This window comes from Sitodiplosis mosellana, unplaced genomic scaffold, assembly GCF_009176505.1.
Source record: "Sitodiplosis mosellana isolate CC-2019 unplaced genomic scaffold, AAFC_SMos_1.0 Smas_scaffold_6226, whole genome shotgun sequence".
NCBI lineage: Eukaryota > Metazoa > Arthropoda > Insecta > Diptera > Cecidomyiidae > Sitodiplosis > Sitodiplosis mosellana.
Window position 1 is genome coordinate 3976604 of NW_022601467.1, and position 25880 is coordinate 4002483.

General features: G+C 36.4%; 2 protein-coding genes across 7 annotated transcripts; both read right to left on the bottom strand.

Moving 5' to 3' along the window:
• Positions 1–311: 311 nt before the first annotated feature.
• Positions 312–21770, bottom strand: LOC129578634 (myosin heavy chain 95F). Of its 6 annotated transcripts, none has more exons than XM_055467490.1 (20): positions 20593–21770; positions 6576–6763; positions 6353–6426; positions 6126–6255; positions 5779–6020; positions 5466–5648; positions 4976–5382; positions 4577–4899; positions 4263–4486; positions 3883–4083; positions 3044–3817; positions 2842–2963; positions 2678–2768; positions 2429–2580; positions 2093–2140; positions 1759–1879; positions 1340–1598; positions 1181–1276; positions 997–1107; positions 312–922 (listed from the first exon to the last, which is right to left on the bottom strand). In XM_055467490.1, the coding sequence occupies exons 2-20, from the start codon at positions 6760–6762 to the stop codon at positions 885–887; spliced, it is 3783 nt and encodes a 1260-aa protein (XP_055323465.1). In that variant the 5' UTR covers position 6763; positions 20593–21770; the 3' UTR covers positions 312–884. The 6 variants fall into 6 exon arrangements, with proteins under 6 accessions (XP_055323465.1, XP_055323467.1, XP_055323464.1 ...); XM_055467492.1 differs by having other exon boundaries at positions 2429–2568; positions 20593–21741; XM_055467489.1 differs by lacking the exon at positions 20593–21770 and adding an exon at positions 6907–7096.
• Positions 21771–22309: 539 nt separating this feature from the next.
• LOC129578638 (transmembrane protein 181) lies at positions 22310–25769 on the bottom strand. The gene is made up of 9 exons (XM_055467499.1): positions 24751–25769; positions 24374–24647; positions 24138–24291; positions 23941–24021; positions 23778–23877; positions 23411–23688; positions 23230–23332; positions 22873–23097; positions 22310–22787 (listed from the first exon to the last, which is right to left on the bottom strand). Exons 1-9 carry the CDS (start codon positions 25016–25018, stop codon positions 22642–22644), a joined length of 1629 nt encoding a protein of 542 aa, XP_055323474.1. The 5' UTR covers positions 25019–25769; the 3' UTR covers positions 22310–22641.
• Between the last annotated feature and the right edge of the window lie 111 nt (positions 25770–25880).

Here is a 25880-nt window from a genome sequence, read left to right on the forward strand (position 1 = left end):
TAATATTGTGTATTTTATTTTAGACTTAACTTTTTTTTATATTTAAACTTTCATAGTTGAGGAGAATGCATATGTTAGACTTAGTTCCCCTAATACATACAACCATCAAATGTTGACCATTGAACGGTTTTTGAAATCAGCTGACAACGCAGTAAAATAAATAAACATTCAAAAAAATGTAAACAGAATGGTGCAAAAAATGGTGTCGATCCTTTGGAGAGTCCATAGAAGCTGGTTCACTGGAACATCATTTCTCTCATCACATTTACTGCATGAAAATCTCACAATGAAAATACAAACAATATGTATTAATTGGTGTTCAAACTAACATCTTTATTCATTTAGGATTTTTCAATAAATATAATTTATGTTTTGTTGTTGTTGTTGTTGATTTTTTTTTCTGTGTAATTGTCTACATTTGAATTACATTTAACAATGATTGTGTGTGATAATTATTGTTGAATTGTAAAACATACATATGGAAATATATGTTATATGTGAATATAAAAAAAGGTCACAACTTCAAACGCAAAATAAGGTTTTTGTCTTATCATTTTTTTGTTTTGTTTTGTTTTATAAATAAATTTGATTAAAAACAAATTCACTGTGGTTAGTCTAATTATTAAATTTGTTGGTTTTTCCATAGTATCTACAATCTTTCTTTTAAAATTTTCTTCTTCACTAAAATGTACGTGAACAAACGAGAGAAAAAAATTCATATATAATCACTTTGTAAAGCAAAATTATAAATTCAGTGTTCAATTCATTTTTTTTTTTGTATGTAACGATCACAAACGTGTTGTGATAATATTAAAAGTAGGAAAAGTCAAATGAATCCAGAAAATAAGTGACGAATGTGTAAAGTTCTTAAGAAGAACCTGGGCCTAATGTGCAGAGCCTAAATTCCGATATGGTTTACCGCCTGAAAATACAATAAACAAAATGAAACGCTTAGTAATTGGCTTGAAATTTATTTTGTTCTTTAATTCAATTTACCATGTCGTTCCCATTCCTTGTTGAATTCATGCTCAAGTATTTCAGCGCCGCGTTTTCTGGTCAATCCAGTTTCTTCCAAGCTTAATTCACACATTTGCATGTCATCAACACCTGCAATAAGAATCATCATTTGAAACAGCTCATGCTGAGAGAGAAATGTAGCAAAAATCAATTGTTGACTTACCTGCAATCAACAATATCGGCGGTTTATCTGCATGCAATTCCATTTGCCTTGCGACGTATTGCCCATCAAAATGAGCATACCACAAGCCACGCTTGTCTAATTAAAAGAAAACCAAATTATTTTTTCGGTCAAAAATCATAATGTTGTGAAATGACTTACTGGTGTCAGTGTTCAAACCATTTTGGTTTGCATCATTTTCGTTTTGATTCGAACTCGCTCGCAAGAATGGGATACGGAAGTAACGATGTGTGGAAAAGATAATTTCCTGCTTCGGTTGAACACGCATTGGTGATCGGGCTGCTGCCTCCATAACGCTGCGTGGTGCTCGTTCATTCTCATCCATCGTGGTTCGTTTGCGATTCTTGGCCTTCCATGCATGGTACACTTTTAAGCGACGATGGAACTCGTGGCGACATGCCTTTATCAAGCAAAACCAAATTTCGGTTAGTTTTTTTGTTAAAAATCATAATCTCTCCTTTACAGGAGCTACATAATTTTCGACAAAGTGATTTGATATAAATACAAAAATCGATTCGAATTCTAAGAACTATATTGAATGAAACTCGCAATTGTTGTACCTCCAGCAATTCGATGTCACACGAGGTGTTGATTGCATCTCGCAGCTCGGAATATTTCCATTTGGATAAATCATGCTTTTGTCGTCCGTTCATTTGCTGTTGTGCCCGAACATTCTCCGATCTAAATGATACAAATTTTCAAGTTATTTCTCTTCAACTACAACCTTACATCACGTGAGCTATTTACAATTGCAGCTCGCCATTGGGTTTGAAGTGAAAACAACAAGTTTGGAAAAAAGTTGTGCCAAAATTTTGCTACCAAATTAGAATTTTGCATTTTATTTACAAACTAAACGGGGTTAGGAAATTGGTGTTTGTGTTCAGTTGTATGTACCTGATTAGACGATTTGAATTATTCAGCGAGGTCACATCACTCCTACCGCTGTGTGAATTAATTAATATAAGATTGATAAAAATACAGACTTTTTACAAAGAATCCAAATGACTCCGTCGCTGCTAAATATCCTTCATCCCCATAGATATTGTACAGTAACTTAATCTATTAGAATTTATTCTCTATATACATCCAAAGGATAAATTTTGAATCGCTTGCGCGCTAGTCAAACCATAATACTCATTTTAAAGTGTGCAATTTTGATTTTAAAAAAATTATATATTCACTCCCCTCCCCTCCTACGCTTATTCTTATCGAATTAAATTCGGTACGTACTTTCTCATCAGCAACGGGCTATCGTCAACTTGACTGTTGGTCTCTTCAGCCAAACGCAGAGCTAGCTCATGATCGCGACGCTCTTGCTCAAGCTGCTGACGATATTCGTTATCCTCTTGGGCTTCTTTCTCTAGTTGCGCCTGGAAAATATTCTATTTTCAATTTAGGTTTGATGAAAAAAAAACGATCAAATATTTGAATTTTGACACTACATTCCAAATAGGAAGATATAAAAAAAAAATGATGTACCTGTAATGCAACAGCTGCCCGAAGGTCTTCGTCTTCTTGGCGTTTTCGTTCCAATTCTTCCATTTTGCGTTTTGCTTCCATTTCGATTTTCCTGTGCAAAAAACAAAATGAATTGAAATTTTGTCACGTGAATAAAAAAATGTGCCACTTGATGAATGACTCACTTTCTTCGGTTCTCTTCTTCTTCGCGTATTCGGCGCTCTTCTTCTTCCTTTTGCTTACGTTCGAGCTCAAGGGCCTCTTGAATCTTACGCAATCGATCTTGCTCTTCGGCTTGCCGTTGTTTCTAAGTAATAAATTTTAATTGATTAATAACGGTAATTTTCATTTAAAAGAAAAAAAAGTCCGAAAAAAATGTCAACAAACCTTCAGTTCGGATTGCAACGAATTGTTATAGCTATCGATTTTGGTGATGATGTCATTGTACATTTTATCGATGGTCTTTGGATTGATGCGGCTATCGTTTTGAATGTTTTTCACATAGCCATTGATCAGGTGTTCAACATCGTTTGCTTGCTTCATAATTGCATCTTTGCTGCCCCTTACCTGGTTCACAATATCCGTTGATCGTCGCAATTTCTCTTTGAGCGATTTTATCCTGATGATACCACGGTAACGCGGCTGATGTTGTTTACGTGCAAGAAAACCACGTACAATCTTCTGAATGTATAATACACACTTGTTGCGGTATTTTATACGATTTTTCAATTTGATTACGCATATTGCGGCGAATGCGGATTTTATCCATCTCGAGCGTACCAACCATTTCTTTACGTTTGCAACGATTGCTTTCAGATTTTCTGGATCCGATTTCATGATGCGATCGAATTCGACGAATTTTCCCGGTCGAAAGAAGACTTTGGTGATTCCAAATTTAAAGTCTTTGCGATTGAGTTTTAGCGAATGTAACATTGCTTCGCAGAACACTTTTGGCTCTAATTTTACGAGCTCAGGCGGCAAAAACTTTTTGTACATGTTGTACAGTTCACCGAATGGAACACGCGATGGATAACCGTATTCCATAAGCTCTAGCACCGATGTTGTGCCTGAACAATTGAGCTGCGTCAATGCCAAACTTCCCTCGAATTCACGATCGGCCATTCGACTGTTTGGCTTGATACAACGAATGAAATTCGTTCCCTGAGATAGAAAAACACTTTTTTTATTTCAAATATTTTTTTTATAGGAATTTTGATGAAAATTACATTTTGTTCGAGTTTCTCCATTAATTCACTCAGCTGTGTTTTGAACTTGGATCCAACTGAAATAAAGTTCAATTTTCCCTTGGAAGATGCGTTGCTATTCTTTCCGGAGAATAAATGCTTTATCAATGGATTTGCCGACTCTTGCACCAATGCCTCCAGCGATGCGTGCATCGCATCATTATTCTTCTCAATAAATTGATTCTGCGTGAGAAATAAATGATATTGGTAAATTAATGAACAGAAACGAAATTTGTTGAAGATTTTGATTATTTCCATGGATTTTTTTTAGCCAATTTTCTATGCTGTTTCTATGGTCTTCAATGGAAACTTCCACATTCTGATCCAATTCTTATGGACGAGCCAATTTCAATTGTACCTACCGTATTATAACAAACAGCACCGGCAAAGTGTCGAACGAGAAAACCTTCTTCATCGCGTAAGGTTCGGTGGGCCTTGAGTCGCGATGCTCTTGGCAGTGACAATCGGAAGTGTCCATTCCAAGCCTTATGCACTTCCAATGTGAAGTGATCGAAAGACGGCTTTGGTAATTTTGATTCTTCGTCGAGCAACGTGAAAATTCCATTCGATTTTGATTCGATCAATTCTGGATTTTTTTTAACAGAAATGAAAAAAAAAATGTTGAAAAAAAAATGAAGTCCCTGGTTGCCGGAAAATGAAATGTCAGTATGCTTACCAATAATATCCTGGTTGTCAGTGAATTGAATTTCTGGTACATTCAATCCTTCACGGCGATACAACTCTTGTTCGTGCTTCAAAATGTTGTCGTTGAAGAATTTCTGAAGTTTTTCGTTACAGTAATTTATACAAAATTGCTCAAATGAATTAACGGTGAAATACTCGAAACCGGCAATATCCAGCACACCGATGTAGTAGGTGGAAGAGCTAAATGGAATGCTCTGATTGATGTTGGCAACGACGCGATCGAATAAACGGCTGTATAGTGCCTTTGCCAGAGCATCTCTAGCATTGTTTGCTTCGTAGATTTTCAATGGGACCCTGAAAATGGATACGTTTTGTCAAACAAAAAGTTCGATCCAACTTCATTCTTACATTGCACAATTGTTTCACTTACATAATAACCGTTCCCTTTATACCACCGCCTTTGCTTTGCATAACACGTGAGACTAAGGCTTGGCGCAACTCGAATGAATCAACACCGAGCAGTTTGGATGTGATCGATAGCGTGTGTTCGGATGACTTTGAAACTTGACACCCGCCGCGAACATCCTCTGGATTCTCCTCAAAGCTGATATTGCCCAAGTGCAAGACGCCTGCGACCAGTGCATAAATCTCCAATTTTGTGGTTTCGCTCATGCCAAGTCGCGACAATGCCTCGTCCAACTGCTGAAAATCATCATAGTCATCCAAAATCGGATCTTTAATCGGTCCATTGGCCATGTGAGCCTTTGATTTGCTCGATTGTGAGATTTTGCGATCGGTCGATGCCGTTGCAAAATACTGCGTGCATCCAGCCAAATACTGCATCGAAATAAGAATATTTTTTCACATTAATTGGGTTATAATAAAATCAATTTTCTATTCTGCATATTGTTGTTACGTACTCTGTAATCGTCCGGTTTGCCCAGACAAAGTTTTTCTTTAATGTGTTGAGGAGCGCCAGCGCAAAGCATATAAAATACATGATAGTTTCTTTCCTCTTGGCTTTGAGTGCAGATACGGCTTTTTTCCAGTAAATAATGTGAAATGTATCCGCCAACAACTTGACATTTCGAATCGTAATGTACCTATAACAAAGCAATTTGTGCTCAACTTATTATAACATGTAACTTATGTAAACACATTGTTGCTGATGCAAAATAAAACACTCCATAATCTGATTAGTGTCACTGACACACAGACGGTGATGATGATTACCTCAATGAACTTGCCAAACCGTGAGCTATTGTTATTTCGGGTGGTTTTAGCATTGCCAAACGCTTCTAATATTGGATTTGCATCGAGAATCTTTTGCTCAATGGGCCCGGCCGCCGCCAGTGAATGACATAAATACTTGAGTAAATATTTTGTTGATTCAGTCTTACCAGCTCCAGATTCGCCGGACACGATTATCGATTGGGAAATCTTCAACACGCGCATATCGCGGATCGCTTTGTCGGCTGAAATATGAAAGAAATTTGAATAGAAAAAGGAATTAAAATTTTCAATTTTTTTCTTATAGGTTTGAAGTAAGTATGCAACAAGCGAGCGAGAGAGACACATACCGATAGCAAATACATGCGGAGGTAATTCACCCAACGATTTTCCATTGTACCGTTTGATGGCCGCATCCGAATACAAATCTTTGATTTCCTTATATGGATTCAGCGCAATCAGAATATTCGCCACATAAGTCTATGGATGAAATTGGCATTTGATTGGATATAACATAAGTTCACATAATTATTTGAATGAAAATTGAATGAATTTTCAAAATGCGGCTTCAACTTACATAAATTTTATCCTTAAAATAACGAGTCTTCAAGTTTTCTAAGAATGTGGCTTCGTTGAGAAACAAAAGCTCACCTGCAATCGTAAAAGATAAGAATAATCAGTTTTTTTTTGTTTTCAAATAAAAAGTTAATCAGATGAAATGAGAAAAAACTGTCACTTCACCTAAAAACCAATTGCGAAAGTTTAGAATCCAATGAAATGAATGTTTTTTCAATACTCACAGTTGTCATCATGATCTTGTGGTCCATCACATGATGGAAAGATATCGTCAACTGAGCATATCCGTTTTGGATACTTTCTGTCTATGGGAACAATTTCAAATTCGGCTGGTCCAATTTCTGAGATGTGGCCCGAAATGTAGCCCTCCGTTGAGTCTCTCACCCACACAAGCTGCGAATCGACAATCATCCTAAACGATCAACGGGAAAGAATTGAATCAATAAAAATGCAAGATCATATGAGAAACAAAAGTGACACAAAAAGCCACAATCTGGCACGAGTGCGGCGTGGCGACTTGTTGACTTTTCGTTGAGTGATTGTTTGAATGTTTACTTTTTATCATAATACAGATCTAATAATAATGAGATTTAAAAACGAAAGATTGAACGTTTGATTCGTGGCAAACAAATGACGCCACATTCAATATTTAACATCGGCGAACGAAAACACTTCGACTCGAGCGGTTCATCGACTGAAAAAATAATAATAATGACAGAGAAGAAAAATTCGCAAATACAAAGTTTTATCTAATAATTTCAGTGTTATCGCCTTCTTATCATCGAGACTTACGTTTTTTTCCTCCTAATTTCCTATTGTATTACGTATGAATCATGAGCGAATCGTGATAGCAGAAAACCGAAAAAAACCTCGTTCAAATTTGAAAGGAATTTATGATCATAAAAACATCAGAATTGATATCAACCGCAATCATGTCATAATTATGTCTGTTAGCGTCAGCGTCTACGTCAGCTGTAGGCAGTGAATAAATGAACTAAAAACTAAACGCTCAATTCGAGCGTCAAATTGATTTTACATCGACTTGAACGCAATTCGAATCGCAATTGCAATTCGATATGCAGCTGAACGCAAATGCGAGTGTGTGTGTGTGTGTGTGTGTGCGAAAGATAAATACAAATGTTATTAAATATGCGCGTGGCCGCCAGTGTGAATGAGGTGTTATAGATGGGACGGCATAATTCAGTAGGCTTTCATAGTTTTATCAGCAGTTGAGTGTAGTTTGTATGTGCGAGTATTGCTGGTGTACGTTGCAACGACGCAGATTAAGTCAATCGTTTTTTGTGTGTTATTCTTTTTGGTTTCAATTAAAACGACCTTGTGAATTACATGACGTGCTAGAAAAATCATGGGGGTTTTCCTGTATACATACAAACTCCATATATATATACTCACACCTACAACATATCATCACTTTCGGAAATTATTATGATTATCGAATTGAAAGCCAAAAAAAATGAAACGATCGAATGGAGTGTGTGCGTGTAAGAAAATTGAAATGCTTTTATTCACCAAAGTGTTTATTCAAAATTGGCTTCGCTTTCCTGTTTAAATGAATGCATGAATTGTAGATAGTCGTTTCTAAAAACCTCGCGCGCGATCTGGTATCTGTCATTGTGCTTGTTTACCCAAAAACAAAAAAAAGCATTTTTGTTTTATTTCTCGCGAACGATGCAACGTCATTAGCATTAACAATTGACGATGAATTTAATGTGCTTGTGTCGAGTGGATTTGTTTCGTTTCTTTCGAATCGTCTATCTCGAAGTGCATCGAGCGCCGAGAAAGAATCAAGTGCAAGATCAAAATCAGCAGCATGCAATACGATAAAAGGAATAATATCGCTTGTTTACGCCATATGACTTCTGTTTCTTTTTCTTCGTTTTATTTCTGCATTCGTCTCTCTTTCTCCCCCTTTTCCAATATTATACACCAAAACATCTGCGTTATTTCTTCGAATCGAAAAATTGATGCGAAACAACTGGATTTGAATCGGATGATATGCCTAAAAATTTCATTAATGCATTCATTGCGCGCGCGATATATACTACTCTACAGAAGTTCTGGTTGCTTTGGATTTTCAACCCGTTGCATTTCGAATGAGTTCTGCTCTGTTTGTCGACTCGCTTCGTGCGGAATCATGTGCAAACTGGAAGAGCGTGAAAAATAGTGAAAAAAATCTTATTTTGTTCGATCGTCGTCGTTGTTGTAACAAAATATCCACCCAGCTAAGTTCTCCAGAATTATTAATGGGAACTTTCTAATCGAATCCCAACGATGTGACGTCGAATGTCAAAAGACAATGAACGGTTAAAAGTCGTATCTCGAACACATAAATTCAAAATTTCGACTCATATTTTTGATATACACACTCATAAATTATGCGATCACATCTCTTTGTTCGGGTTTATCAACACACAAAACGGTGTATACAACAACAAGCGAATATAATATTGATTGGTGTAAATTCAACGGTCTATATATCGCACAATGGCACACAGAGATCCAATTATTTGTTGACCTTCTTTTCCATTTTGTTGCAGCATTTGGTATGTGTTTGTGTGTATGTTTTTTTTGCTCCCGTTGCCACCGTACCAACAAAAATCAAAATCGACGCGCTGGCTTTGCCGCCAAACAGCTAACAATAAAAAGAATATGTCGTGATTATAAGATTATATTTATGCTATATATACACCATTTTTTCGACGTTTTTTTCTTCTTTCATTCTCTACAATTTAGCCTGTCTAAGACTTAGTGGCCACACACTTAAGTCACACTCTTCGAACTTATGAGACTGTGTGTTTGTTTGTGTTGTTTTTTTTTTCTTCTGTTGTGATCTTTACATTTTCAACGGAAAAGTTACACATACACATTCTATGAACCGAAACGAAACCAAATAAGTATTTTACGGCGTCTTTCGCATATTACCATTACCGTATGTAGCAGTTATACAATTAGACGCGACAGCACGTATGTTTTCGTCCGGATGTGTATAAATATTGTCTTTTCTATTGCCGGTAGACAAAGTCAAAATACACGGATTTCGCATGGAAATCACACTGAAAATCTGTAATTGTACAATGTTGACAACGGGTTGCTACACGATAAGATTGAATTAACTGTTTTAGTAACTGTGAATAGGGTTTTCATGTCATATGCACACGTACAAAAAAAAGACACACAAACAAACAAATGATCATTATGATCATTGAGAGTTACACATTTCCATAAGGTATTTCATGCAAGTCATTCCGACCGATTACACGCATTTTGCAGACACAACAAATGGATTTCTCTAACAAATTGTGCACAATTTTTAAGGAAATGGTGAACAAATCGATTTAAGGGAAAAGTCAAAACCATTATTCAATTAATAACAACGACGTAGTCAAAAATTGGGCTCAGTTGACCTCTGCTGAAGAGCATATCCTTATTCGAATGCTTTTCTGTTCCACGATGATTGACAGCTGCTGAAATTTCTACTGTGCTCACCACGAGCACTGCGTATGCGTTGATTCAAAATCCATTTGGCCAATGAATAAAACTAATTGGGCATTTGAATGAAGTTTGCCATTTCCAACTGTACATTGTACTAATTCGATACAATATTTCATATGTTTCGCTGTGTTCTTTGACCATCTCTGTATTTGGCATCCAAATCAGCTCTCACAACAATAAGCCACAGCCTATTTTGGCCAAGTCAAATGAGCACTTCAATCGCCATATGTGATATCATGTGGCAGTTCCGTTGATACATAATAAATTTTGTGCTGTCGCTATTATAGAAAGAAGAACCACACATTTTTTATCGTTTTCATTTACATTTAAAATACCGACTACACAGTGCTGTGTTTACTTTTTAACGAAATAGAATTAAAATAAGACCTCGAGTGGCGACAAGAGTTTACCAATTATTACTGACTAAACGAGCTAAAACCGCAAGAGCCTACATGATTTTTATTTTTGCTAATTAAATGCAAATTGGAATTCAATCGTTTACTCGTTTGGGGTATGAATCATTGAGTTATAGGTATACAATTACAATTGATATTTTTCTACAGAAGCAGAGATTGTGTTGGCAACTTTTTGTCTTTAACTAGAACATACTGATGCCGTTAGACTGATGGTAACGTTCAAACTTTGAATCATTGGAATTTTAAAGTAACAAAACATTTAGATTTCAATCCATTTCTAGAGCAGTGAGAGCTAGATAGCAGTACAGAAAGCGCATTCGCGATTAGGCATTGGAATTCTGCAAAGATCTGAACGGTTTCTCATATCTATTCCTTTCAAGCTTTATTTCATATGCATGATGTTGGTTTTTTAAAACAAGCAAAACATTTTGGCATCATGCATCAAAAGCCGAATCAAAATGAAAACAAAATTGTTTGCATTTGATCAATCAAATGTATGATTTATTATGATTCGTTGAATTGCCTATTTTTCGATAGAAACAAATCAGTTATCGGTGGTTTGAATGGTACTGTTCCTTGAAAATGGTTACTGTGAAAAGAAAATCCTTCTTGTTCCATGTTTTGAATTGGCTACAAATTGTGTGATGCAATATTTTCCACAAGAGTGGAAATTACAATGGATAAGAGGCGGACGTGTTTAAAAATGAACATCAGTGAATGAAATTATCATTCGATTGATCATTCTGCTTTTTATTTTTTGAAGTCACATGGTTGTTAAGCTGAGAAGAAATAAAAACGCGACCAACGCATGTTTTCTTGCGTCGATGACAACTCTTTATTTCGGTTGTTCGCGTGACAATCCATACATCTCGAAACGTCCAACACACAGTGTTGCTTCGTATAATAATTTCCGTTGCAGAACACGAGGAAGCAAATCAAAGAGAGCGAAGACAGAAAAAAAAGCACACACCATCGCCAGACAAAAAATGGAACATACAATAGCTGTGCGTGTCTTTCACAAAATGATTCCGATGGATTTCAGTGTCATGCAACGAACAATTCTAAATGCACAGAGAAATGCTTCAAAAGCGGGACAACAACGATATCATCTGATTCGGTTGCTGTTGTTGCTCAATTTTCTCTCTTGTTCGTTGTCATTCGAATCTGATCTAATTCTCTTTTTTTCTCCATCGGTATGTTCTTGTTCACGTTTTGTTTTTATGGAGGCTGTTGTACCGCACACATTTAGGCCTCGAATTACAATCGAACTGATGGCATCTGATCATTTTTCTCATTCTTCGCATTCGCAATACATTGCTTTTTTCGAACTGAATATTGTTTTGCCCTAATGGTGCAATACGCATGGGGTTTTGTGAATATTTTCTTTCTCCTCCTCGTGATCGGTTCCTATCACGCTATGCTTCCACTTTTTGTTGATTGCCAATACACAGCACCTTGAATTGATTGCACGTACCCAACAAAAAATTCAGTTTGCCAACCGTTTCGATGCCATGACAGTGAAAACATACAGACACACAGAGAGTGAACGAATCGGTTCAATAAATTTTTGTACAACAATTACATTTATCTTTTGAAGCGTGAATTATTTCTTTTTTTCTCTCGATCGACGTTCATTTGTTCAGTTGGTACAATTTATACGAATTTTTTTTTGAAGTTGGGCTGCCTTAATGGCATAATCTCGCCTTTGGATTTGTTTCAAATTTTTGATACGCTAATTGAGCATGAAACCGAAAACTTCTAACTAAAATAGCATGTTGCAATTTACTTTTGAAATGTACCTCACATTAGTTCAAATGAAAGCCGTCATGTAATCATACGAACAGCGCTCAAATCGTTTTGTAGAATTTTCATACAAAATGACAGTGAGGCACTTTTGCAACATGCTATTTAATCGCATCCACTTTTACTTGGGACCAATTAAACTTTTCCCAATAATCGCTCGTTTATGAAATGAATGCAGAGATTTGTGTTTTTGTTTTCGGAATTTGGTTTCAATTCGGTTACTGTTTTGGTGGAAGCATGCCATTCATCGAGAAAAAATATGAAAGAAAAGGTATTATAGCTAAAGGTGATAGGCGTTGGAATTGAATGTTTGCCGGCAAACACATTCCGAAGCAATTGGTGAGCAATCAAGTGGCACTAAACAATTACACTATACGGGGATAAAATCAGCGCTTCTTTTTACTAAAAGGAATTTATCATTCTATTCTCCCGTCGCGTTTAATTATCAAACCACAATTAGACGCGTCCAAATTATGGCAGAATTTTAGATCGATGAAACAAATTAAAAGGAACAAAAAAAAACGATTAAAAACTGAAAGTGTATACGACTGCCGAGTAAGTTATTATGGCTTAATTGTTCCAATATATTTTGTTCACTTTCTACAAATTGACCGAGATTTTTTATATTTTTTTCCCCCCATTTATCCTCTGTTTGGTCGGATTTCCAAACAATTGTTAAATTAACGTCGAAGCAGCAGATGAATCTGAGCGCTTTCGTTTCAATTGTAATGCGAGAAAGAATAAATGGTTTGCAATGGCCAATTTCAATGATTTGTTTTTTTCTTTCTCTTTTTGCGCGCACAGTTTGTGGCGCCACAAACACATTTATATGCAAAGTTACGTATATATTGCAAAGTAATTCCGAACTCGGTGGAAATAATAGTTTTTGATGAGTATTTTGGCGATTGTTTTTCTTTCATTACGGGCAATCAGTCATTGTGAACTTTACACCTCGTTTCTTTTTCCTCATTATTTTCTCTCTTTTTGCACTGTTCCAGTGTGATCATTTTTGGTTGATGCTGCAAAACAGCGGCGCACATGAGCATGGATGAGCCAAATGATAAAAAAAAACATGATGCCCATGAACGAAACGAGCCAACTTTGGATTGCGGCCACAATAAAGTTGTTGTAGAAATTGCCAATTGCAAGAAAACTATTCGAATGAAATATATATGGTTTACACAGACGAATTGGCCGCATCAAACAGAGAGAAGAGACAAAAAGAAAATCCGACGTGATTCAGTTGAGTTCTTGTGCGAAGGCGTATGGGGTCAAAACAAGGATAGAGATCGGTGTATACACGATGCGAGTATTTTATGAGATGTGTTCGGCAATAATTCCATTTCTTCAATCTCATGATTGTTTAATTGTTCACCTGAATATGGTAAAGTCAATAAAAGTGACTGGAGCTCGGTTTCATTGTTTGCCCGTTTAATTATCGTTATCGTCACCACAGCGCGCACGCGGCGTGTGTCTGTCTTTCGCTCGTCTCACACTTGCACGCGCCCGTACACACTCACATCATCATCCAAAACAATTAAAGAAAACAAAAAAAAAAACGAAGAACAATAATAACGATCATTTCTTTTGTATTCAAATTTTTCACGCTTAACACTTGCGACTTGAGTGGAGTGACGCACAGCAAAGCAAAGCGGAGTTAAGAGAAAAACACACACAGCATTCATTTTTTACTTTAAATTTCTTATGCTTCAAAGTGAAATGAACATTATACCGGAGCTCAAGACATATTATTTTTCCTTTTATCATTCATTTTGTAGCTCATGACTGTTTTTTTTTCTTCTTCTCTTCGCTCATTTTTCATTATCTCTCGAAATGAATCACGTGCTTGTATTTATGATGTACTTCGCGCAGCAATTATTTACAATTCGGTTCGCTTTGATACAGATATTTTGTGTGCAACCACCTTCACCAATTCAACGAAATCAAACAAACAAACGAAAAATGCACTTTGCATGCACCACATCAAATTGGATGGAAAGAGAGCAACCGAAACAAGTACGACGAATGAACGATAAATTGGAAAGAAAGTTCCCTCCATCGCACACACAAAAGAATATTTTGTTACTTTGGATTTATTCAAATTATTCAAATGAAACATCAAGCATTGTATGCGCGCGCACGCGCGCGATCGAGTTGTGCACTGTGTGCTGTTGTGTGATTGTGCACGTGCGACGCCGCTCAATTTGCAACTGATTGTTTTAATGTTGCGCCACCACTGCCACCGTTGTTTCTCTATCTCTCACACATACACACACACACTCCGAGTATAATTATTATTCCACTTTAATTATAACAAATAAATTATTTCAATTGCCACTTTTATTGCTATTCTGTTTTGGATTATTGCAAAATTAGCATGCCATTGCAATTAGGTGTAAATGAAACGAATCGTCGAGATATTTCTTCCTGTTACTGTGCACTTGCGAAAATGAGATGAAATGGTTGTTTCAGCGGAGAGAACAGAGAAGACAGAAAAATATGAGCGATTTGATGAATGAGTGTATTTTATCAAGTGTTTGGTTATTATTATTTAAAATATTCGAATATTGAAATAGACCATTTTCAGTTGAATGGAAATCGAAATTGAGGTAAAAGACACTATAGACGCTGTTTTATTGAATTCTTCGGCTGCCCTTTGCGTTTCAATTACGTGCTGGAAAATTTCAACACTTTGGAAAGACGAGTTTTTTCTCTCTGTGTGTTTCTGTCGAGTGTGTATTAAGCAAACGAGTGAGTGTTGAATTGTTTTCGGAAGACGAACGTCCAAATAAATTCAATTCGACAGAGGAAAGAAAAAAACAGCGGCGTATTTTTTCCTGTGTCATTGTCATATCTCCGATTCTCATGCTCGTCGAATGTTGTGCAGACGAAAAAAAAGCCGAAGCAAACAAACATAGGGAGGAGTGCATTGACCACTAAACCGATATTATGTAGAATTAGTGATTCAGAAAGAAAAACGCATTTAATGTACGATATTTTATAGCGAGAATACAGAGTGAGAGAGCGAACACGTCTTTTCATACGTAAATAATTACGTGCGCTTTGTAAACATGCATGCGTAGCGTAAACAACAACAGCCGCACCATCGATAGCTACGAGAAAGAAAAAGAGTGATAGAGTGTAAAGGAATATACATATTCACGATCGTTGTTGCAACATTGAAACGTAACAAAAACGCACATAGAACGGAGTTAAAACAGAACCAAACTCAAACTAAACAGAACCAAACCGAACCTTGTACCGGTGAAACAAGAATAAAAATCGCTATGACTTCCTACTTCACCTTTCACCAATCGCTCGCGCGACCGGCTAACAACTAATACGTAAGCAACAAAATCTCCATGCACGAAATTTTCGAATTACGGTTTATTCCGGTGGTTCTGTTTTGCTTCTTTTATTCTCGTTAGTATTCTAAATTGTCCATATATGGCTTGGTTTGGTGCTGGCGAGCCACTTTTTTCTAGTTGAACAGAGAATATGGTTAGAAAAACATGAGTGCATACCAGTTCAGCCCATGTTTATGTGTGCCTTCAGCCGTGAGCGCATAAAAGCCACATATTTGATAACATCAAATTTGGGGGCATATTTTCTGCATAATAATGTGCCTGCCCGATTTGGTTATTTTGTTTGGTTGCGCATATAATGCGTTTGTTTTTATTTATTATTGCATTCACGCATGTGGTCGCTTGTTGGTTGCACATTTCAGCCGTAATAATTCTTTCAATCTGTCAATTTCCTCATAACATTGTTAAACATTGCGAAAATGTTAAACCTCACTCAATTTGCAAATTTGGTATTTTGCAGCCGGGGCTTTTGTTTCGCTTATCTCTCTCCTTCACTCTCTCTCTCTCTCTCTCTCGCACACAATCGTTTTGTGCAACTCATTTTAGCATGCAATGTGCTCTATTTTCTTCTATTGTTTGCATTATTCGTGTCATTGTGTAAAAAGATCTCTATTTTTTGCCTCTCCTCTCCGCCGAATCGTTAGATGTGTACCATTTTCCATTGGCAATTTCTTGCCATTTAAACATAGCATAGACAGAGGACAAGAAAGCCGGAGAGACAGAGAAACGAATGGTGTGTGTGTGTGTGTGTGCATTTAGTTTGCTAAGTGTGATTCCATTGCAAAATGCATTTTGCAAAAACTTTTGCAAAAATAACCCAAATACACGGAATGAATGAACGGAGAAGACAAACGGCATAATGGTGATAAACGGTAATGTATCGACCACTGTTTTTCTTCTTTCCATTACTTCTGTTGCGCTGCAGATCTCTTCTCTTTCGTCTTATTTTATTTACTATTTGATTTCCATTCTACATGCACTTATGGCGTGTCTTTTGTCATCGGGTACCATTTCTCTTTCTCTCTCTCTCTCTCTTTGTATATATTACTATCGTTTACCCGAACACGCATGCATGTCGCTTTGTGTAATTCCATCAATTGAAGAAATATCTAGAATTTTACCTATATTTCATAGATCAACACCGCATGCATTGAAAAAGGCTCTTTCTCCATCTCTCTCGCCTTTTTTAATCGTTGTTGTGTCTGTATGTCATTTGAAAATAGCAATTTATGGTTGGCACTTTGAGGAAGAGAAGAGAGAAAGATCATTCCTCCGATTTCTAGTTCAGGCAAGTTTTTCTCTTCATCTTCTACTTCTTGATGTGTTGTTTTTTGCAATGCATCGAGCAAAAGTGCATAGACAAAGAGAGCGAGAGAAAGAACAGTTAGTGAGCCTTTTTTCTTCTTTAACTCTCGTCGACAATCAACTGCAAAATGAACACAAACACACGTCACTTCCAAAGAACGAGTTGTTTGCAATTCTACTTTCTAGCTCTCTTTCAGCGTCACTCCATTCCACGTTTATATTTACTTTTGGTGCTATTTAACTCTCCTATGGTATTAATAGAAGCGCAGTAAAACTTACTTATTCATTTTGTAATTCGCTTTGATTGGTGTGAGCGAGTGTGTACACCGCGTTGAAATTAGCGAATAATACACAAACAAACGGAGGAAAAAAATACTGTGTGCAAATTGAGAATATCGCTGAATTGGCAGTAATTTTTCTGACTAATTTTGTCTCATTATGTGCCTTACGAAACACACCATCAGAGACCGAGCACGTAACAAAAAAGCATTGCAAATTGTAAGAGTCTTACGTGAATTTTATTCGTTTGGTTACATTTGAAGGTAACATTTAATGTCGATTAAATGGTAGATTGTTTAATCTATTTTGGCTTGCAGCACCCATGAACAAATAACAAAGAATATATTATGCGATGGCGGCAGTGTGACTCATAGTCATAGCATAAACAAAGTTCACGAATTGCCATGGTAGCACGAAAAATACACGCTACGATCCGACATTCGACTTTTGATCGGCTCAAACTATTCAGCCGTATAAAATTCTCGGAGTTTTTCTTGAACTACACGACAAATGCCCGCTATTGATGAAGAATGTTTCCCCGTCGTTTTAAAGCAAAAAACGCAAATATTCGGGCGAAGAAGAAAAAAAAATGCAACAATAACAACATTCGAAAATAAAGTGAAGGGAAAGTAAAGATTCAGTACATCTGCCGATGTATGGGAATCAAATGGAAGTGTTTGATCATTGAATGTGCTCAGTCATACGCGGAGAGTCCATGAGAAATGCTAAACAGGTGCTTACGCATATTTTTTTTCGACAAGTCATCCAAATCAAACGAATGCGCTCATTGTTGTCGTTACTTTTTTTTCCGTATGTGTACTTGCACCGAATATCACCGGTAATTGACGACCTTGAATCAACCAAAGCCGACGATTATTTGTCATGTATTCTATTTCAAAGAACGATAATTGCCATTCGAATTAGTTGAAGGGAATCTCTGCGGTTTTATTTTTCAATGCGACAGATTGTGGCACAAAATTTTTAGTGTAGCTTGAAACAATCGACTTGTGACCCGTCGATCAGTAATTGATGACTCTTAATTTTAAATTGATTTCTAATAATCACGTTCGCCGCATTGAATTTCATTTTTGAGAACGACAATACGAAAAAATAACGACGACAACGACGAGAACAACGAAAAGAGCGTCGTTTGAGCCAAAATCTATCACGATTTGACCGACTTTGAAACGTTTCAGGCTTCGTTCAACTCCTGGGCAACAGCACACACACACACACACATACAATTTGGCGATTTAGCAGCGAAACCGCTTTCCGTTATTGCTTAAGAATAAACGGTTATTTTATTTGAAATGCGCATTTCACTTGAGTTGCCACAGTCTTAAGTAGTGTAAATCGAGAAAAAAAAGAAACGAAAAAAAAATAAATAAATATATATCAGAATCTCTCGATTTGCGATGTTAAGATCTCGATTATCTCTATCAGCATGAATTTTCAATGCACAATTCTCGCGCGCGCTGACGACGCTGACTGTGAAACATGTACACACGGTATGCGTGCGGTTGAATTCTATTTCTTTCGTTCGTTGCTTTCTTCTCTTCATGTCAGATTCTAAGATGGCTCTGTTTCTATCAGTTTTTGTTCGTTCATTTTCTTCTTCTGTGTATATTGCTTCGATGGTTTGATTACTCGTTCAACTGTACATCGGTTTTTGTCGTATACATACACATGAGAGTTGATTAAGCTAGCGAGCTAGGTTGTTCAATGAACGTGCAGCTCATTTTGTTCTCGAATTACGTTGGATGTGTAACAGAGCAGAACAGACAGAGAGAAAAATGATACGATGAAAATGGTTTATCTTTGGTTTGGCTCTTTACTTCTCATCACTTTGTGGTTCTTTAAAGGAACTTCTTTCTTATTTCTAATTTGTCGTTCTTTTTTTCTGCTTTTCATGAGATCCATTTGTAAATGGATTTGCTGTTCACTCCCCCAATCTCAGAAGAAAAAAAATGTGAATGTGTCCCGTGCAGATCTACTTTGCAACTTTTCAACGTTTGACGCCAAATATGCTAGATCTATCGATAAAATAAATCAAAAGAACCAATCGATTAAATGATAAATCAACATCAGCACCTCCGGTTCTAACGATGTGAATCGCATCCAAATTTGGACAGACTTAATACAATCTTTGATTGCATATTAATTTTAAAAAAACCGGGGGAAACAAGGTAGAAAATTTATACAAATGAAATGAACGCCTTATTCATTCTAATTGCTGTATTTATTTATGCACATCCCACGCGCCCCATTCATATTATTATTCAAGCAGTTAGTGAGTGAGTCGACAAAAAAATAAATTTCTTTCGAATTTTCTGCAACAAAAGCAAAACACAATGGACAGACATGAGGAAGACGACAACACCGAGCGACAAAACATAAATCAGCGAAAGGAAGGTACAAATATAAGTGCGATTTAAAAAAAAAAATACCGTGTGGCGTTTACATTTGAAATGCCCAATAAATTGCAATTTTATACAGACAGCGGGAGAATCAGCAGAAAAAAAATAACACAGACGAATGAGAAGCAACAAAAAAAATGCTGAACATTTCTTGCATTTCTCTTTGGTTCGTTGATGACTCGACCGAAATGCAAATAGGAAGAGGTGTCTCGAACTTGAATTTTGTAACTTTTTTTTCTGTCATCATATTTCGAAAGAAAAATGGCTTTGAATAAAACAGAATTGGTATTCTAAGCGACAGAAAGACTTTGGCTCCGGTACGATGCAAAATATATGCAAATCAGGTCAATGAGACGAAATGAAATGTGAACAAAACCAACGTCAAATGTGTTTCATTTCGCAATTAAACACTCATATTTTATACATGCATATTACCAGATGTGAAACAACAACAACAACGAACAAAAATCATCACCATATTTCACGGCAAAATGTACTTAGTGAAGGATTTATTTTTGTTCGGTGTTGCTTTTTATTTCTGTTCGTTGCGAACAGAAATTTAATAGACTGAAATGGATTTAGCCATCACTCATAATTCGTTCTATGACCATTCGAGCCATGAGTAGCCCGAGTCGAGTACAATGCAATTGAGCAGTACGGCCCCATGTGATGCAATCGTCGCATGTGTGTGACGTCCAACATTGCTTTCGCAATCCAGGGATTCTTCGCGCACAGCACGCGCAACGACACAACTTCCAACCGCTTAATAATATCGATGTTGCATGCACTATAAAAGTAGTGTATGTGAGCGAATCGTGTTGTTGCTGCTTTTTTTCCTCTCATCTCACTTTATTCGAATTAGAACGATATCCTCTGTCATTCTGTTCTATATTACGCGCGTGAACTCGATTTCTGCTATCTCTCCGCGGTATATGCGGAGAGCCAGTTTCGTTTTTTTTTTCTTTCTTTCTTTCTGGTTTTTAGCATTGCGGATGACTCATCGCAACAGAGACACAAATGTGTATGGTTTTATTTTCTGTTCATTGTATCAATGCCAACGTAAAAAATACGAAATGACTTACACAAAAGACAAACAAAAAATTGTATAAACTGTAACAAATCTAGTCGTGTGAGTAATAGTACCTGTTGTGTATTTGATTTCACTGGTCTATGTTGCTGCTAAAGCTTCTGAACGGTTGTCAACGTTGCTGTTGATGTTGTTGTTGCTGTCGTCGTTTATTTAATTATCACAATGAATGAGAACTGAACTGTTTGAAATTTCCCAAATTAAAATCGAAATGGCCAAGTTTTTTTTCTTTCAATTCAACGCATTCATGTCAATTCGAAGTTGATACTGAATGTGTTACAACAGAATGTTACTAGGATTTCGGTCAATCATCAGCTGCACCATTTATCTCGTTATATATATCTATTTTTTTTCCTCTTCTAGCTTAGCACCGTATTTCAATTCAAATGCAACGATGCTCATTGATCCAACAAACTCAATTGTTTGATATACACACGCACACAGAACACAAATTCAAATTTAACAAACACGAATAGAATACAGAATATTTTACTAGAATAAAATTAATTTCTTCTCTTTGTTTCTCTCGGGATAAACGAATATATATAGATTCAAACAAACAAATTTCAAAAAATGCACTGACACAAGGCACTAAATACTCAGTTTAGAAATGAAAGAGAGGAAAAAATAATGTTCTCAATTTGATTTGTTCTGGTTCCAACTTGTGGCTCATTTGAATTGCGATTTCCATGCAACGTAGAAAAATATGCTGTTGGCCAAATTCAACACATTCGATCGTTTTTTCCAATGAAAACTGTCCATTGTTTATGTCAATGCAGAGAGCACACACTCAATGAACATCAAACACATTCGGTTAATTTGATAAATGTTGTGGTGGGCTAATTGGTGTCACTCTCGTTGTACGAAACGGAGCACATACGGAATTGAATCAATCCACACTAAAGTGTGATGAACAATGCATGGAACACCGAAAATTGTCACCGTTTGAATTTGTTGAATGGATGAAAAAGTTCAATGAGAAAATCAAACGAAAAAAAAAAGACTACAGAGATTCAACACTCTTAATTCATGGATTACATCCAATCAATTCGAATGTTAAATTTTGACTGGAAATGCGAACGCAGTGAAAAACTAACAGCGGTGTGCGTTGCTTTTGTTAGACTTGTGTGTGTTGGTTGAGTAGAACGGACTGTGTGTTCAGGCTGCAGCGTGTACATTTTGTACACACACGTAGGGCTAGTGCCAACCGAAACGTACACAAACAACGTACAACATCAGAATATAGAGCAAATGGAATGGTGGCCATGTGTGCGTGTGTACCACAGAGATGGAGAGAGTATGACATTCGGTATGATGTGGCTGTGTTTGTGTGTTTTGTATATCGTTTGTATTGTGAAACGTTCTAAACATGTGATGCGATTCATGACACACTCCAGAGATCGCGACAAAGATACATACTCGGTGAAAAGAGAGATAGAGTGTGTGTGTGTGTGTGTGTGTGAGTGTGTGTGTGTGAGTGTGTGTGTGTGTGAGTGTGTGTGTATCACAACACTCTTCATGAATTTTTTGGAGAGAATTTTTGTTGCTGTTGTTGCTATTCATTCGTCTCATCCACATCGCAAGCAAACGCGTTCATTTATTCAGCACCAAAATCATTTCCGAATTCTGTATGCACAAGCGGAACATAAACAATGTTCTCCATATACACGGACCATTTTGTTCGATGCGCTCCTCTGTTTTGGGCTTGATTTATATGCTTTTCTTTACTATTCCGGGTTTTAGTTGCGTGTTTGAAATGAAAGTCAAATCTTATACAATTCTTAATGTAGTATTTTATATTTCAAATCCAAATTCATCATTATTCAATACAATTTTTATTGACACATGCACCGAAAAATTGAATGGCCCAACTTTTTTTTTTATTCACACAGTTGGATTATCTTAGGTTTCTTTAACGTTCCCTTTGAATTATTTAACATAAATAATTGTCTATTCAACTTTTTGGTTGTTGTTCTTGTTAGTAGTATTTTGTGGATATATCCATAGGGCAAATTTTCTTCAAAGAAAAATTCCAGCTGAGACCATTTGCCGAGACAGATGAATGAATGCAGAAAAAAAAACACATTTAAAAAGTACGATTAATTTTAGTCACTATCATAATCGTTGCCTTTGCCCGTTGATGAATTCAATGGACGCCTCTCAGTGCTGTCATCATCCGAACCATAAATAACATCTTCATCCGAGTCGTTGACCATGGAAAATGCCGGATTATCTTTGGTTATAGTTGTTTCTGTGAAGATCAAATAACCACCCAATACAGTTAGACATAGTCAAAAGATTGGAAAGTTTTTTTTCTCGTATATGTTCTATTTTACCATGAACCGGCCGGCCACTGGGTGAGTATACATAAGCCATGGTATAGAGATAAAAGTTTAAAAGTCCGTAGAAGCACATAAATTGGGCCGAACTTTTATAGGTCGTACTGAGTGAAGCCACAAAATTATCCTCCAACACACCGAATCCAAAGCGATTCATTGCCAATGCAATCGTTACACTCACAACAAATATCATTAATAGTGTTAGAAACTTTAGACGCATATCTGTCAGAGAAGAAGAGAGTTTTTTTCGTTTTATCATTCAAAATGTGGCTTGTTAGTGTTAGGCTAATCAATTCTCTTCAATTAAGGCATTTAAAAAAACAGAGACGAAGAGAGAAAGAAAATGTCTCTTACCAAAAAATGGCATCGATCTAAGTTCACTGTATGCTTTCAGTATGAGTAATGCCAGGTAGAGCAAGTACATTGCACAGGATATGTAGAAAAATGTTTGAAAACCCTGAAAAAATCAGCATGGTAAAATTAATTTTGCGATAGATAACTGACGCTTTCAACAGATATGTGTTATCGATTTTACCTGGAAGTTTCCTGTGTCAACAAAATGGTTATAGGTTGGATCACGAAGTTCGTTGTACTTTTCCCATGTGGCAAGCACAATGGCGCACAGCCACATCGGCATGATAACAATTAATTTCGGAAGATAAAATGTTAAAAATTTTCGCTCATTTTGTCGCAGCCCATGATAAATGCACAGCCAAAACATTAACAGTGAGCATAAAAATGTTGACTGAAACAATGCATCCATCATTCCCGGAATCCACGAGTTGAACAACACGGACAATGTGAAAAATGGATCTGGAAATAGGAAGTCATTTTGGAATAATTGCAATTAGTCACTAGAAAATTATCATTATTTCGTTGGAGGAAGACCGATGAATACTGACTATTGTATAGAGCCAAAAGTGGTAGCAGTAGATTCATCCATTTCTGTTCGATAGACCAGTCAAAGTGCGGATATCGTCGTAACGAATGCTGGAACCAACACTGAAAACAAATCATATTGATTGAATGATAATGATCATATGATACGTTTATTCACACACTTACCGTTACAACGAATGAGAAGAGCAGGAAAATAAATCGAAACCATATTTCGATCTGTGTAAAGTCTGGATTATAGGTTTTAAACTGTTTCAATGAAGAAAGAAAAAAAAGATTCAATGATAAGTTTTGATTTAAATGTATAATTTTCAAATTAAGTTATTCAGAATAAATTGAGCTACACAGATTGCGAATCAACTTACAAACAATGTCAAGTCTTTAATATTATATCGTTGATGAAAACTCTCCAAGTCATAGAATCGTACGGTAATAATGTAATGAGCATATTCCAGAAACCCCAAATGCACAATTGTAAATTCATCGCAAAAATTGCGTTCGCACAGCAAATGCCTCGTGCTGTGTGTATGTTATCAAATTGAAAATTATTATCGTTAAAAAAAATGAGAAAAAAAAATATTCAAGCCACAAAATACAATACCGATTTCGTATGACGTTGGACAGTGGAACGGGTGTGTGTTCCTTAGTAATGCCTTCAATCATCACATTAATTTGGAATGTTTTGTCGAATTTCTCGTCGTCATGGTTGTCAGTCTCCGTTCGGGCGATCAGCCACAGTTGCTGTGCATATGTGTTGAGCAAGGGTGTGCGCAGCACAAATGGACCAGTGGCCATGATATTCTTATCATTTGCACTCGATGTATTTGCAATCAATGTTTTTGCACTGACCATTGTCGTTGTTGTTATGGGTGGACCTTGAGAATGAGAGAAAAATCAATCGAACGTAAATCATTCTTCTTCTTTTTCATTTCTCTTTAAATTTCCACTGTAAATTTCATTATCGTTTGCCCCACTTACCAGCCAATCCAATGAATATGCTAAGAAATTCACAAACAAAAAATGCTAGAATGGCCACTACAAATTCACGCTTCGAAAGAGAGTAGAGACGCATATGTACAGAGCGTTCGCATCGGTCATGGTATGGGGCTGGTGTGATGAATTTATTGAATTCACTAAATAAATCACTAAATTGAGACAATGTGTTTCTTATGCGCAGCAAAATGCCACCGGATGGAAGATGGTAGGTATAACCTAGGCCTGATGTATCTTGAGGCAGTTTGGCCATTGTCGAATCTGTATTTGTAATTTTTGTTGTTGTTGTTGTTGTTTGTTTCACTGTTAACTTGACTTGATCTCGCACACACTAAACTAACCGATTGCCGGCGAATAATTCGTCAATGTGACTAAATTGGAATTCAAATAAACTAAATTAAAATTGTGGGAAAAAATCGCCGAAATAATTTCTCGCTTTTGTACACTTTTTACATTTACTCTTTTAATTGTTAGCATAGCTAAAATAGTCAATCAATCACTTTATCGAAAGTCATTTTATTTACGCTTTACTTTGTAAACATTCAATATCGATTTTCCACTTTCTGCCAGATGTCAGAGTGTTCCACAAGTTACCGCAACATTATTTCTTTTTCCAATGTGAATGTTGTTACACAAAAAAAAAACAGATCCAAAAAATTAATTGCTACAAATTAGCACCCAATACAAATGCTGTTAACTTCCATGTTGCTCAATTCAGGCGACACAGAAGAAAGGGAAAAACTCGTGCAAAATTCACTTTCAATTTGTTTTGTTATCAAACGTATGGTAATAATTAGCATTGAGTTAAAATATTCAATGGAACATTGTGTGCCATTCACCGATTTATTTCCACGGGTTTCGCTCTGCTATCAATGTAAAATGTCGAAATACTTTTATTTTCTTATTTTTCACGTTGGAATTGTTTTTAATTACATCAAAATCGCTGTTAAAATTGTTCCGCATCGTGCAATGATGCTGTTGACGTTAAGTGGCTGTGGTGTTTCAGTGTAAAATCGATGCATATGGAAAGTACATGCGCGTGCCATAAATAATTTCACCACAGAATTTCCACAATCCAATGAGAGATATCAACAGGTTTTCCGTTTGGAGAGAAA

Bases quoted from the DNA above. Each gene is read 5' to 3' on its own strand.
- LOC129578638 (XM_055467499.1), bottom strand. From the start codon at position 25,018: ATGGCCAAACTGCCTCAAGATACATCAGGCCTAGGTTATACCTACCAT. The intron at 24,292-24,373 runs GTATTGTATTTT...ACATACACACAG, and splicing joins TCCAACGTCATACGAAATCG to CACGAGGCATTTGCTGTGCG. The intron at 23,333-23,410 runs GTAAAATCGATA...TGATTTTTTCAG, and splicing joins TTGACACAGGAAACTTCCAG to GGTTTTCAAACATTTTTCTA.
- LOC129578634 (XM_055467490.1), bottom strand. From the start codon at position 6,762: ATGATTGTCGATTCGCAGCTTGTGTGGGTGAGAGACTCAACGGAGGGC. The intron at 6,021-6,125 runs GTATGTGTCTCT...TTCATATTTCAG, and splicing joins TCCGCATGTATTTGCTATCG to CCGACAAAGCGATCCGCGAT. The intron at 5,649-5,778 runs GTAATCATCATC...GCTTTGTTATAG, and splicing joins GGTTTGGCAAGTTCATTGAG to GTACATTACGATTCGAAATG.